The sequence below is a fragment of the Schistocerca gregaria genome, chromosome 3, assembly GCF_023897955.1.
Source record: "Schistocerca gregaria isolate iqSchGreg1 chromosome 3, iqSchGreg1.2, whole genome shotgun sequence".
Lineage (NCBI taxonomy): Eukaryota > Metazoa > Arthropoda > Insecta > Orthoptera > Acrididae > Schistocerca > Schistocerca gregaria.
Window position 1 is genome coordinate 629,646,195 of NC_064922.1, and position 16,138 is coordinate 629,662,332.

Here is a 16,138-nt window from a genome sequence, read left to right on the forward strand (position 1 = left end):
ATGTTATCTCCACGAGTCGGTACTCTGTTTAATTGTCCGAGGTATTTTTCGGATAGTGCACTCAGTATAATGTCACTCGATGCTCTCCCTACCACCGTCCTAAACATCTGTACATTATTACCGACCACCTGCATCCCTTCATGTTTGATGTATTCCATGACGGAGCCAGCATTTTCCAGCAGGACGTCTGTCCGTGTCAGAATGTGAGAATCTTACTACAGTGATTTCAGGAGCATGGTAGAGATGTCTTGCTCACGATAATCGCCTCACCTGAACTCACTGGAAAACATCTGGGAAGCTACTGCGCGCCACAAACCGCCGGCCCGTAAGTTATGGGAATTGTGTGACCGTGCAGCCATCTTATACCACGTAACTCGAAAAACCGATATAGGGCTTGTCGAATCTGTGAAACACAGTATCGCTACTGTTTGAATTCCAAATGTAGTCAGACACGCAACGATGCAAGTGGCCATAATGTAAGGAATGGTTATAATTAAACTGAGAGTGTTCCGAGTGCTGTAGTTCAGGCTGCATACATCGCATGACGCTGACAAGGCGCAGGTATGTTCATTAATCAGTGTGATCGCGGAATATGCTGAAAAAGCAATAGTTCCACACACTACCACCAGGTGAAAATATTGAGCTGTAAACAGTCAGAATATGGTTCGGGTGCAGAGAAAGGGGAGGCACGATCAAACACACATAAAGTGTTTGTGATACGTTTATTAATAGATGGTCACAAGTTACATCCAGTGTTCAGTATGGTCTCCCGACTCAGAAACATGCTGCATCTATAACATGGAATGGTTGAGAGCTGCTCGCAGAATATCGATGTAATCAGAGCGGTATGCCGTCATACGCTATCCTACAGGTCAGAAAGTCCGGATACGTTCCTGTTAAGACACGATCTTTTAGATATCCCACAACCAGAAGTCACATGGATTGAGGTCGAGGAATCTGGAAGGCCGCACATCTTGAAATTGCCTTGAGATGATGCGGTCGTCACCGAAAGGTTTCTCGAAGCAAATATTTCACCTGGCAAGCGACATGTGATATGCCATACCTTGCATGAAAATAATGGTGTGGACACAGCTGCATTCTTTCAAAGCTGGAATCATATGATGCGTAGGGAGATGCTTATAATGTGCAGATGTCACTGTACACACAGTATGCCCGCAAGGTGTCACCTCCTTAACGGAAAACGTACCGAGAACGAACAGCAACTTCGACAACAATCGTCATGCGGAAGGGGCCGCCTCCTCTCCTTGCTGCATCACCTAATTCATCTGTTTCTTTAAAATTCTTCATCATTTTTTTAGCCCATTTATTGAAATGGGGCGTCTTCCCACAGCTTCTGTCGGCGATATTCCTGCAATGCAGCGTTGCTGTCACTGCCGTTCTGATACAACAACTTTACCAGCGTCACGGTCTTTCTTCTCAATAGCAGCTGTAACCCAGTTGTTGTATTGTAAAAGAAGAGTAATTTTGATTTTCAGGTATGTTGTATCTACTTCCACTCTCTTGAAAAAGACAAATTTTAGATCTTCTCCCCTTCGAGCGTTATCCGCCATATTGTAAAACACGCCTAAGAAATGTCACTTTTTTTAGTTTTTCCCCAGTAGCTCGCCCCAAGAGTGTTTCAGGTAAAAATATCCCTTTAGCAGTTGGGAACAGCTACTGAGGTACGATGCTGTGAAAACTTGTAAAAATGTCGAGAAACTGCGAAACATTAGATATGTTCGTGTTTTCGCTTTACTAACTCTTTGTTAGTGCAGTTTTGAGTAGAAAGCATACTAAACAGTATTGTAGAGGATGCTGTTTCCTTCAACATTCATACAAAAAGTTTGCAATTATTCGCTACACACGCCGATAAATGTTTTAGTAGTCAAGAGAGAAAGTGGCCTCGAAACTGAAAATGCCACCCTCTGTCAGACATAGTTTTCCTGAACGTAATATCATCTTTAAGCCATTATGTATGCAGTGTCTACATATGCCTGCTTCATGAGAAACCACTGATATATCTAGCTTTTGTGACTGCTTGACATTCTTACAAATTTTCGGAGCTTCGTTCAAATGGTTCACATGGCTCTGAGCACTATGGGACTTAACATCTGAGGTCAACAGTCCCCTAGAACTTAGAACTACTTAAATCTAACTAACCTAAGGACATCACACACATTCATGCGCGAGGCGGGATTCGAACCTGCGACCATAGCAGCAGCGCGGTTCCTGACTGAAGCGCCTAGAACCGCTCGGTCACAGCCGCCGGCTCCCGGAGCAGGATTCGAACCTGCGACCGTAGCGGTCGTGCGGTTCCAGACTGAAGCGTCAAGAACCGAGCGGCCACTTCTTCGCAGCTTCGTATCTGAGTAGCAGGTATGAATATTCCACCATAGAATGTATGAAACTTGCACGACATTTTACGCCCTTTTTAAATTGGTAATGGCATATTTTTGCCTAAAATATGCTGGAAGCTAGTTATTGAGAGAAAACTGAAAAAATGACATTTCTTAGCGGCTTTTCAAGATGCCGGACAATGCACAAGAAGGAGAAGGTCTAAGGCTTGGATTTCTCATGAGACGGGTAATACATACAACACACCTGAAAATCAAAATTACTCCATCTTTTGCAGCCGAACCCCTTTTTCAGAGATATCTCTAATGGTCTACTTCGTTTTATATAGAAAAGCGTCAACCTTCTGAAGCATTTACACCAACAGTGACCTCACAACAGAAATCAACACGCGTATCCAAGTGTTAAACAGCATGCTGACTTCGAAACAGGAAACATTTCACATTATGACTGCTTACAGCACCGTATTCTCACCTGGTGGCGATGTGGAACTATTATTTTTTTTTCAGTATACTCCCCAAGTCCACCGATTAATGAACACACCTACGATGATTCAGCATCTTGCCATGCATACAGCCCGCACTGCAGCACTCAGAACGCGATATGTTTAATTATAACTATCCGGTATTTCCCAACTGAAAACTAAACAGTGCGGTTGCTGACCCAGTAGCATGTGCTCCACGAATTAGGCGCCTCTGACGTTGGAGGCGTCACGGAAAGAGAAACGAGGCAGGACTGAGGAGCTGCGAGAAGTGCAGCGGCGGCGGCGACTGTCAGAGAGCCTGAAAAAGGAGCGGCGCGCGGCGAGACGGAAGCGGCGGGACGTGCCACGTGTAGCGGAGCGCGGCGCGGCCCTGCCCTTGCACACTGCGGCGCGCCTAACGGCTGCACCGCCACACGCTCCCCGCTATCGACTCCGGCAGCGCGCCGGGGAGCCAGCCAGCCAGCCAGCAGCCCGCAACCTGCTCTGCCCGCTGCGCTTATCTGCCCGATTACAAGGAACGCTCTCAACGGCGAGCGCGTGGCGTCCAGTGTTCACATCCTGACTCACGAGCCGAGACGTTTTTGATTCCTTAATGTCGTCCGTAGCCAATTCTCATCATGCGAAAGCGACGGTTCTAAATGGTAGGTTAACTGTTTTAGAGTGCCTGATTCTACACGAAGCTACCAACGCGTCTGACACTTTGTTCCGTCTCCTGGGTGTTTTGGATACTTCTAGAGCAGTAGTTCCAAATGTTTGTGGGACCATTACCCCAAAGTGAAATGACATATTACTTACCCTCCCTCCCTGACCCCTATCATCAATATCAGCACCTAACTAAACTTTAGAATGAGAAAGAAGTTTCTTTGAACACTTCTGTTTTTAAAATGACAAACAGTATTTAAGTTTTGTGGCTGATTTATTAAACTACCAATTAATGAATCGCCGGACGTTGCGTCCGAGCGGTTCTAGGCGCTTCAGTCCGGAACCACCCGGCTGCTACGGTCGTAGGTTCGAATCCTACCTCGGGCATGGATGTGTGTGATGTCTTTATGTTAGTTAGGTTTAACTAGTTCTAAGTTCTAGGGGACCGATGACCCTAGATGTTAAGTCCTGTAGCGCTTAGAGCCATATGAACCATTTGAATTAATGAATCAATGAGACCATTGTACTGCTTATTTTTAAAAAAATTGTAGAATGATAAGCAGTCCTCGGAGGATCGCAGGTGCTGCCTGCAACTCCTTCTCAGAAAACAAAGCTAACTATCCGCATTGAGGCCAGACACAGGTTACAAAACGTGCTTAGACGGCAAACTCCTCAGCTCGCCAACACTTGCTTTACCCACACCCTGCACCCCTATTTGACATCAAGGAAACAAAATGTGAAAAATATACTTTTTTTGTAAATCTCCTTACTTCTGAAGTGGTAGAAATCGGAAAACTGTAGGCTGCCAGCGCTTTATATCTCACCACTGCCATTAACAGTAATAATAATAATAATAATAATAATAATAATAATAAAGTCTAGATCTACAAAAGAATAGTAGATATTACATAGTTACTGTTGTTATGTGCCATCAGTTCGTTTATTCTTGCGAAGTGAATAATGAATCAATGGTGCTAACAACATCTGTAGTGGAATACATCAGGAACACGTTGCTCGCACAGTTGTTTCACAAGCTACAACCTCCAACACATCGTTAGTATTTAAAAAAACATCAATTATTGGTAACTTACGAAATAGAATTAATATTAATGGTCTGTTAAAAATAAATTAATTTCGTGACCGAAATACTTCTTACCCTCAGAAAATTACTATTTAGTCCTTAGAGATAATTATTCCCAGGTTGGGAACTACTGTTCCTGATGAACTTGCTGTTCATGCCTTTCTTCTCAGCATGGATATGAGATGTTATTATCATGGTTTGGAGACAATTAAAGCTAGATACTGAGGTGCGTTCAGCTCACACTTTCTTTCTTTTTAGTGTATGCAATGCGACATAAATAACTTTCTGATGTAATAAACTAATTGCACGCCCAGGAGAATTTGATAACACCGTTTGTGTAAAATACGCATCCTTACACGTTTGAGTACCTTTGTGAGCGCTTGAAAGAGATGAAATCAAGTGACGTGGAAGCAAATATTGGCGATGATCTTTAGCAACGGAATACTTCAGTTGCAAGCTCACTTACCACCTGCAGAGAGGGACTGTGACAGTTTCGAAATTCCCCATAATAAACAAAATAATCTATTAGAATTCAAATTCAGAATAGCAAAGCCACTCTGCAGGCAGGGAAAAGATACGAAACGTAAAAAAGAGCCAGTGTAAAGGCAGAAATAGTATACAGGATGCTTCAGGGACCAACAAAACCACTTGTGGTTAAGTCTGCTCGAACTGGTGCAGTATGCCATTGCCTTCAGATTACAGACAGAAGGGAAAGGTGTAAAAGACCAAATACTAAAGGACACAAAGTACTCATGTGTACTAAATGTGTCTAAACCTGAGAATAAACTGTTTCCCAGAATTTCACGAATAAGGCTGTATTGTATAATATACAATTATTTAAAATTAGCAATTTATTTAACCAAGTAATTTCTATCAATGTAGCTTCAAAACTTTAAAATAAATACCTTTTTCTAACGTAAATAAAAACCATCAGTTCCCAACTAGCCACCGAAATATATGTGCTGGAACTAGGACAGATTTGTAATAAACTCTTCATGAAACAAAAGAGTTAGGTTCTACATCAACAACGTGTTGAAATGGCAGAAAAGCAGAAATGGTTAACTCCGTTTTCAAATATTCCATTACCTGAGGAATATATAAATTTACTGACCCATGTTACTTCTCGTACCACTCCAAAGATGAGTGACATAGATATTACTGACAGTGGCATTAAGAAACAGTTCACTTCAAGTAGCACAAATTAAACGATGCACAACCGCCTGTCAGATTCTAAATGGTTTTTGCAGACGAGTTAGGTCCCATTTTAACCATAAGATGCTGCAAATTCATTGAGCTAAAAACTATAATTAGAAAAAACAGCAGTGGGCACACGTATCTACAAGGTGGGAAATAAAAGTGATCTGCAAAAATACTGCAATATCTCACTGAAGTCCATCTGTTGTAGAATCCTAGAACTTATTCTGAGCACAAAAACATAATGAGGTACCTCGAAATGAACGATCTCTTCTAAACCAACCACCATGGACTCCGGAAAACACGATCATGTGATACCTAATTTGCGCTTTCTTCAGAAGACATTTGTAAATTGTGGATCAAGGCAATCAGGTAGATGTTGACTTGCAAAAAGCATCCGAGATGATACAAAACCAACGATTGTGTTACGATCGCAAGGGACACTAAACGATATTTGCGACTGGTTCGGGAATTTTCTGATGTGGAGGACGCAGCAGGTTATTACGATGGAGAGTCATCTACTGTAGTAGACGTTACTTCTGGCTTGCAGCAGAGAAGTGTATTGGAAAAAGACCTGTTCGCAATGTGTATTAATGATCTGTAGAAAAAACAATAGGAACCACGGACATTCTACAGATGATGCAGCTCTCTATGCAATGTCACATACATCAACAACAGTTTGCTGTGACTATTCCTGTACTGATCGGAACGTCACCCTTGGCAGTTTGTAAACATACACACAGATACCATGCGCGCTGCCTACCGAAAGAACGTCGCACTAGAATACAATGCAGCATTTCAGTTGAAAATAAGCTCCAGTACGGGCGCATTAGAGACGTATGAGAAACAGTTGAGCGAACATCCATCGTGCCACGAAGGAAAGTCGTGATCACTGATTGGGCCCGCATCGTCACGTTAAGCGCAGAAGGTCTACTTTGCGGCTGCATAAAGAGTCATAGTTCCTCTCCTGTTAGATAGTGCTTCTAGTGATGACAGGGTAGTGACCTTGTTTCATCAAATGCTTTCCTGAGATTTCAAGATTTCACCACGTTCAAATCCCACATTTCTCCGAACCAATTTATTGAATGCGAGACCAAGTTTTACTTCACAGTACTCACAGTCGTAAATGAAGGATTTTGAGTTCCCAGGTCGCTTCCTGGTGATTATTACAAACCCAGCTAGGATTTACAGTTCTATCAACAATTCTGTAAGTTGAAGCTCTTGCTCCCTATGGAAATTCTATCGTTACCGTCGTCTGTTACCATTCTGTACCACTCTGTTTCACTGCACGGTAACCTCATATATTCGTAAGGAACACGCTGCAAACTGTTGTCAGTGGAATGCAATAACGATAGACTTTTGCTGAAAAGACGCATCTTTCAAACCGTATGCTCTTCACATTCTGGTCATTTCCACGTGAAGCGTGACACTGCTTTGCATTGAAATTAGTAAAAAAAAAATTTAAACCTAAGTGTTCAGTAGCTATCTAGAAAGCATTCGTTTACAAATACGGATCAGTATTAATATACTTTTTTTTTAATTAAAAAGACGATCTCTAGGTTAGTGCGATTGACAGATTCACAGTTATGTGAATGCAGAGGATTACGTGCATGCTACGCTCCGTTGCGTTCACAGTCACGCAATGGGAAACGGGCCTGGAGACTGAAAGTCCACGGACACTAACGGAGGTTCTCGACAGCGCCAGAAATTCTTGCGGTAGAGCAACAAGCATTATAACAATTCAACGCATTTCTTCACCTTTCTTTACTCGATTCCACAACAGATTGTTTCCGAAGCAAAATCTCGGAATGATGTGTAACAAAATGAACCAGCACTTTTCTCCCGTCTACGAACAGTTCAACTCTCGCTACAGTCTCTCAGTATTTCCTGAATCTTTGAGAATTTTCTGAGATTTACATGATTTTTCCGGTAAATTCAATTCCCCCGAGAATTCTCATTTTTCACGTTTTCTAGCCAAGTTGCTACCCCAAATACGTAAAAAAATCGTGATAGACATTCCGTAAGAGTAATTGTTAAAGGTACCAGCCTCCGTCCTAGGGGTCGCTTACACTAGCTTCTGCGGTGGCGCTCGACTCGTAGCTAAACCGGCTCGAACCCTGGTGAATGAAATCTTCACTGCCAGTATTTGGCCGGCAGGGTGAGAAAGATGGTGGCGTAAATTTCCTAATCACCAGTCTTTGCAGCATTGTCCTGGTTTAAATTCCAAACCTCTCCGCAGTGTCTCAAGGAGTGAGGACATCTGATACTGTTGATGGTGATCCGTCTGTCGGATGGAGATGACTCAATGACACCCTTGGCGCTATTCGAGAGGAACAGGCTATGTGTTGGCAGGGGGTTTAATCCTCTCCTTTCCGTTCATCGATAACAAACCCAACACTACTCCGTACAAGCAACAGTCACACTCCTGCACATGACACCGATACAGACCATACACACCATTACAAGTCGGAGGAAGGCAACTGAAATCTTGTCCACTAGGACATGAGCGGTGGTGCAGGGTTACTGCATCTCTTCTCCTGAAATCATTTCCTGAAAATGGGACGAATCTGATTTTTGAATTGATTAAGTCGTTCTCAAAAGTTGCCATTATTAACAGCCCCTGTATTTCACAAGTACAATTTCCAGTTAATGATGATAGCATCAGCTTCTTTCGGTTTTCGAAAATACGAATGGCAAAGTGTCTTACTTGACCTTGAATTCAAATGTAGTTTGCAGCTGCTTTTCGTTAAAACAGTACTGATATGTGCAGCACTAACGGTATTACACAATACTTCCACGTAAACAGCTTCAAAACATACCTGTTTCTGCAATGAGTGCACAATCTGCAGTGTACCTAAACGTTGTCCTTGCTGTATATGCGAGAACATTCCTTGTGATCAAAACATCTTAAATCCTGTTTACTTCGTGCAAATGAAGTAAGGTCACATCAACACCTTTATTTTCAGACGGCAAACAATTGCTCTAAAAGCGTGAAGTGCGAAGTACAGAATGTAATGTTACAATGCTTGAGGAAAAAGTGAAGCACCCTGACGGGGCGGAGGAAGTGAACTAGAACTTTACGGATTAAGAGGGTATGGGATGTTATACTAGTATTACAACATCGACTCAAATTTACAAAAAACTTAGCAATATGACCCCAATTATCAGTAAGAAATTGCAGCCCATCTGGCCTGTACACATGCACTGATTCGCTTTTGAAGTAATCTCACAAAGCTGTTCTTTCTCTCCTGAGCAAAGTGGCCCAGAACTGTTTAACTGGTGTCCGAGATGGTCCCAAACATCTTCCATTGGGGACAGATTTGGGCATCTTGCAGGCCACGGGTGTACCTCAAAGTCATGCACTCAGTTCAGAGAGACAGGAGTCAACTGTCAGCGAGCATTGCCCTACTAAAAAATGGCACCACGATTCTGTCATATACGAGGTAAAAAATGAGAAAGAAGTAAGTCCTCGATAGTATTTTGTCGTCAGAGCTCCCTCACTCGCAGTTCACTACCATTTGGGACCTGAACTCATACCTGATGCACCCCACGGCAAGGCCTACACTTAACGAATAGGATCTCTCCCCAGGTCGCCCTGTCCTCGCCGATGGTGGACATAATGGGTAGTGCAGAACGGCGATCCATCGCTCAACACAATGAGACGCCATTTAAAGGCACTCCTTGCTTCTCGGTCACGGCACGGCACCACTCGAGACGCAGACGTTTACGCTGTGTGTTACCGGCAGCCTACGTATACGGCGGTAATTTCCCTGTCCACCTGCTGTCAGGCGCCGGCCGCGGTGGTCGTGCGGTTCTGGCGCTGCAGTCCGGAACCGCGGGAATACTACGGTCGCAGGTTCGAATCCTGCCTCGGGCATGGGTGTGTGTGATGTCCTTAGGTTAGTTAGGTTTAAGTAGTTCTAAGTTCTAGGGGAATTGTGACCTAAGATGTTGAGTCCCATAGTGCTCAGAGCCATTTGAACCATTTTTTTGCTGCCAGGCTCCAATCAACGGTGCGAGATGACACAGCATGTTGCACGGAGTCTATCACTTGTTCTCTGATGGTCGTTGCAGATGCGAATGGATTACGACGTGCTCTGTGCACAATACGCCGATCCTCTCTATTGGTGGTCACGTGTGGTCGACCGGAAGGGCGGCCGGAGTGGCCGAGTAGTTCTAGGCGCTGCAGTCTGGAACCGCGCGACCGCTACGGTCGCAGGTTCGAATCTTGCCTCGGGCATGGATGTGTGTGATATACTTGCGTTAGTTAGGTTCAAGTAGTTCTCAGTTCTAGGGGACTGATGACCTCAGATGTTAAGTCCCATAGTGCTTAGAGCCATTTGAACCATTTCGACCGGAAGGAAGCTCGACAACGAGTATTCCTTTGTCACGTTCCCGTGCAGTCAACGTCAGCTAACTGTCACATCTGAATGTTCCACAAATCTCTAAATTGCACAATTCGACCAGCCAATCAAATGAAGATCCACAATACGGACCGTTTAAAACTCTGTCAGGTAACGAAAACGCATTTCCGTGCCCTTCAGAGTGGTCACTCAACACCTGACGCTCTTTACGAACCTTGCATACCCGAGAAGACCTGGTGACAATACGAAACGCGATGAACACTACTGCACTCTGGTGGCTGTTCTACCTGTCACAGAGAACTGATCACACACGCTAATGATGTGTCCGTGAATAAATTTACGGTGATATCTGACCATGTCTTTTGGGTGCTCCACTTTATTGAAAGGCAGCGTATCCATAGGTGTCAAATGAAAGCTCTGTCCTGATCAAGAGATACATCAATGCAAACTGCTCCAGGTGATTATCGTGAACCTTTCTTCTGCAGAATCGCTTCCAGTTTCATCTCTTGGACTCAAATTAGGGAACACCCACGCCCGTGTGGAACGCGATAAGCATTCGTAGAAAACAGATAATAATGGTGAAGCGTTCACTAGTCTACATACACTACTCGCCATAAAAATTGCTACACCACGAAGGTGACGTGCTACAGACGCGAAACTTAACCGACAGGAAGACGATGCTGTGATATGCAAATGATTAGCTTTTCAGAGCATTCACACAAGGTTGGCACCGGTGGCGACACCTACAACGTGCTGCCATGAGGAAAGTTTCCAACCGATTTCTCATACACAAACAGCAGTTGACCGGCGTTGCCTGGTGAAACGTTGTTGTGATGCCTCGTGTAAGGAGGAGAAATGCGTACCATCACGTTTTCGACTTTGATAAAGGTCGGATAGTAGCCTATCGCGATTGCGTTTTATCGTATACCGACATTGCTGTTCGCGTTGGTCGAGATCCAATGACTGTTAGCGGAATATAGAACCGGCGGGTTCAGAAGGGTAATACGGAACGCCGTTCTGGATCCCAACGGCCTCGTATCACTAGCAGTCGAGAGGATAGGCATCTTATCCACATGGCTGTAACGGATCTTGCAGCCACGTCACGATCCCTGAGTCAACAAATGGAGACGTTTGCAAGACAACAACCATCTGCCCGAAAAGTTCGACTACGTTTGCAGCAGCGTGGACTATCAGCTCGGTTGCCCTTGACGCTGCATCACAGACAGGAGCGCCTGCGATGGTGTACTCAACGACGAACCTGGGTGCACGAGTGGCAAAACGTCATTTTTTCGGATGAATCCAGGTTCTGTTTACAGCATCATGATGGTCGCATACGTTTTTGGCGACATCGCTGTGAACACACATTGGAAGCGTGTATCAACCGGCGAGATGGTATGGGGTGCCATTGGCTACACGTCTTGGTCACCTCTTGTTCGCATTGACGGCACTTTTAACAGTGGACGTTACATTTCAGATGTGATACGACCCGTGGCTCTATCCTTCATTCGATCCCGACGAAACCCTACATTTGAGCAGGATAATGGACGACTGCATGTTGCATATCCTGTATGGGCCTTTCTGGACACAGAACATGTTCCACTGCTGCCCTGCCCAGCACGTTCTCCAGATCTCTCACTAATTGAAAACGTCTTGTCAATGGTTGCCGAGCAACTGGCTCGTCACAATACACCAGTCTTGATGAACTGCGGTATCGTGTTGAAGCTGCATGGGCAGCTGCACCTGTACACGCCATCCAAGTTCTGTTTGACTCAATGCCCAGGCGTATCAAGGCCTATATTACGGCCAGAGGTGGTTATTCTGGGTACTGATTTCTCAGGAGCTATGCACCAAAAATGTAATGACATGTCAGTTCTAGTACAATATATTTGTCCAATGAATACCCGTTCATCATCTGCATTTCTTCTTGGTGTAGCAAGTTTAATGGCCAGTAGCACAGAATAAAATGTTTGTGTTGCGCTTAACGTACTAGACTATACTAAATGTAACAATGTTCAACACAATCGCTACATTGTGGAAGATGTTCAATGTTGAAGACTAGCTTCTTCACTTCGAAGAGCGCTCTCACTCATTCCCTCTCAATGTTTTTCTGTCCTTTTGGTAATGATCTTCCTACAAATGAATTACCTGCAAGACAGCATGTAACAATGTTTATAATAACGGAAGGAAGCATAATTAGTTCGTGAAAAGCCTTGAAATAGAAATAAATTCGTGGAATCCATTAGGAAAGAGTGTTAAACAGAATTACGACGAATATAGTAGCGTTTATTATGACTGGCTTAGAAAATAATATAAAACATTCAATCTAGTTTTTGTGGTGTCCCTAATTCAGCAGTTTTCCGTCCAGTGAAATATCTCTATATCGTTCGTCGCGATGACACAAGAATCAAGAGAGGGTGACGAGGCGTCGTCAATGAGGCACAGACCCACTGGCATTCGTTTTCATGCCTCCACTTCTGTTGATGGCGCTTCAGTGACTGAACGTAAATGTGAGATTTCTGGCCCCACATAAGAGGACACTATATGACCTATATGAACACTATTCCTCTGTAGTATTAATCGTTTCTTTCTGCTACACTGTAGTACTTCTTCGAGTTTGGATTTGCTACACTGTAGTACTTCTTCGAGTTTGTATTCACTCAGATCGTTCTTTCTGGTAGGCACAATCGTTTGTGTACTTTATATGGTTGGGAACACTGTGTGCCGAGATTGTTACTGACGTCAGCCTCATTGTTAGCTTTCTCTACATTTTGTGTACACAAAGAAAACCATGCAACTTGATGGGATCGCGCGTTTTTCGTGCCAAACAAAATAAAATTCAGCTTCAAAAGACAGTGATAGTTATTCGTGTATATTCGAAAGCTGCTACCTACGCTGTTCACAAAATTGAACACCTGCACGATAGCTTTGCGTCATAAAGCGTCGTCTTGTTCAACCTATTTCACATTTTGCAGCCAGCCGAACGCCGATTAATATACTATCTGGAAACACCCTTTCGCATCATGATGACTGTTACGAAAGCGTCGTCGATGGTATCGTCACTGCTAATATTATCTAAACACTATTAGGACAACAGCAGACAGTGAGGCTGCACACTGCGTCTTTTTTTTCTGGATGCTCCTCTTGAGAACAGTAAGCTCAGAATGTTTCCAACGAGTATTTGATAAGTATCTGCAGTTGTAATAGAAATTCTGGAACGTGAGTCAATGTATCAGTAAAACTATCTTCATTTGGAAGGCGAATATCTCCAGATTTAAGAATTTTGTGTGCCAGAGGTATAATACGATATGAAGCAAAAAGGAAAAAAAAGATGAAACATATTGCTCATAAATTATATTTGGTTATCATGCCTCCATGCTGCGAAACAATTAGTACATACTAAATATTGTTTCCTGAGTAGTATGAATGCTAGCGGAGAAGGTGTTGAGACAACTTGCAAAAGTTGAAGTTGTTATGTGCACATCTAAAAATATGAAATGTCTGACAATGAACATCATATTCGTGGCGGATAGTTGCATTACTGTGCCCAAACCGCAAACAAATTTCTGTTTTAAATGCATGCCTTGCGCTTCCCAATTCAAAATCCATCACTAAGGAACAACACGTCGACAATATAAACGGTAGGTTTTAAAATGAGGTAAAAATATTATTCCTAAGTTGGCTTCAAAGGACGCCCCACGTGTAATTTTTCAGCTGCTGCCGATTAGGAGATATTCCTTCAGGAATTGCCAACCGCGACCTCTCCAGCAAGCAAATTTAACCAACTGAATATTTTAGGATGCTAGAAAACTTTAGATATATAGGGTAACCAGAGTAATTGGCACACCGCCAGAAATGTCATGCCGCTGATTAGTAACGATTCATGCGTTCACCCACAAATTTTGGGAGCGTTTCTGCAAGTCACGAGGGGAAATAATTACTGGCTCAGGACGCAACAGATTATTTGTCGGTAAGCATGAAACGGATGTCAATCGTGGACGTGGTTAACCTCTTCAGAACACCTAGCAGCGCTGTGGCTGTAATGATGTGCTATGTTGAGACTGGCATAACACAGTTGTATGTGGTGAATAACTCTGTATATATTTGTTTTAATTTTGACAGCCCAATGCATCACGCTTCTAGTCTGTTATGTACCTGTAAATTCATGCCCAGCCTTCTATATGTTATGTACCTGTCAATTCATGCCAAAAAAGTTTATCTTCTCTAACCTTTGCCAAAGAAGTTTATCTTCTCCAACCGCTTAGGACACCCCAGTAAATTTACTGGGAATACGACACCTGCCGTACATGATATTCAGTCGCTGTCTGGTAGATGTTTCTTCTCAGCACTACAGGTTTAAATTGTGTGGCGAGGAGGGTTGTTACGGACAAGTAAATGAATAAGAAACAATGGAAAGACAGCACTTGTCTCATTCTCGCAGTCATTAAAGCCCTCTGTCCTTATTAGAATGTCGATTTCGCACCACAGATGGTACTTTTAAACGCCTCAACTATTTGAAAAACGCAGTAATTCAGAAGTATGTACCGATAACCGTTCAAATGATAACATCATGTTCAATGGATTGTCAAGAATTTGGTGTTTCCATGTTGAACTATCGAGTTATATTTCTGCTTCTGAATGAACGGCGTTGGTGACATGTAAGGATAACAACAGTACAGCGTATTACTGCGTTAGCGTGGAAGAGAAGACGAACTTTAAAATTGGACGAGTGCTAGAAAAGAAGCAGTAGAGGCAATGTGAATTCAGTGCTCACCTATTTTAGCGACGCTGGCGCTGAATATCCACAGGCCAATGATGAACGGAGTCTGCACTCGCTCGAACTCCACCGTGGAGACGGCGTAGCGCTTGACGTCGTGCTGTTCCTCGGCCGGCGTGGGGTTGGCGTCCTGGAGGGACACGGCGCTGGTCGTCTCCGCCGGCCCGTCTGTGGAGGTGGTGGGCAGGTTGAGCAGAGGCTGCGGGGGCGGCGCGCTCGAGGCGTCGGGCTGCTGCTGGGCGACGGGGCGCACCGACCAGGTGGCGGCGTCGGGCAGGGCGGCGCCGGGCCCCGCCGCGGCCGCCAGCAGCAGTAGCAGCAGCAGCAGTATGCGCTGCGGAGCGACCGCGCGCCGCACGGCCATGGCTGCGACTGAGGGAGGCCGCCGCCGCTGCTCAGGGAGCGCAGTCCGAGGCGGGGCGGGCGCGCATGCGCACCGAGCCGGAGGCGGCCGGCGCCGGGGCAGGTGCTTCCCGCCGCTGGAAAAACAGTCCCCTGCCACGGCACCGCTTTTCCTCGCTCTCTTCACGATTTTCTTAATCCTGTATAAGGTAAGGCTCATACTTTCAGTTTACCAAAGAGGAGGCAGGCAGACGATTACATTTTCTTCAACTGCTGGTTGGCGGATAGAGCAACGAATATCTGCGAACCAGAACTGCTTGGCATGGGATTAAAACATCTCAAAGACGAATAGTTTAGCCGGCCGGGGTGGGGGGGGGGGGGGGGGCGTCGGTTCTAGGCGCTACAGTCTGGAACCGCGCGACTGCTACGGTCGCAGGTTCGAATCCTGCCTCGGGCATGGATGTGTGTGATGTCCTTAGGTTAGTTAGGTTTAATTAGTTCTAAGTTCTAGCGCTCAGAGCCATTTGAACCATTTTGAACGAATTGCTTAAGAATGGATATTCGTCAGCTGAGCTAAAAAGCGCGTTGACAACATGGCGTGGAAATCATAGCGATATTCAAGCACCTATGAAATCGAAAGTTTTCCTAGCTTCCATTAAAGAAATTACTGACCGCATAGGAAAAATGTTGAGGAAACGGAACATCACCGAAATCTACAAAGGAATTTATACACTGCAACGGCAAAGAAACTGGTATAGTGCGCTTCAAATAGAAAGATACGTAAACTGGCGGGATACACCGTTGCGGTCGGCAACGCCTGTATAATACAAGTGTCTGGCGCAGTTGTTAGATTGGTTACTGCTGTACAATGGCAGATTATTAAGATTTAAGTGAGCATGAACGTG

General features: G+C 44.4%; 1 protein-coding gene across 2 annotated transcripts in view; it reads right to left on the reverse strand.

Annotated features, from left to right (window-relative positions):
- The window catches only part of LOC126354186 (probable Na(+)/H(+) antiporter nhx-9), an 898,754-nt gene that overhangs the window by 586,610 nt on the left and 296,006 nt on the right, over window positions 1-16,138 (reverse strand). The window contains exon 2 of one of the 2 annotated variants that reach the window (XM_050003636.1): window positions 14,889-15,370. In XM_050003636.1, coding sequence (XP_049859593.1) covers window positions 14,889-15,255 — 367 coding nt within the window. In that variant the 5' untranslated portion in view covers window positions 15,256-15,370. Of the gene's footprint in view, window positions 1-14,888; window positions 15,371-16,138 lie in introns of those variants that run through there. The other variant, XM_050003637.1, reaches the window with a different exon arrangement.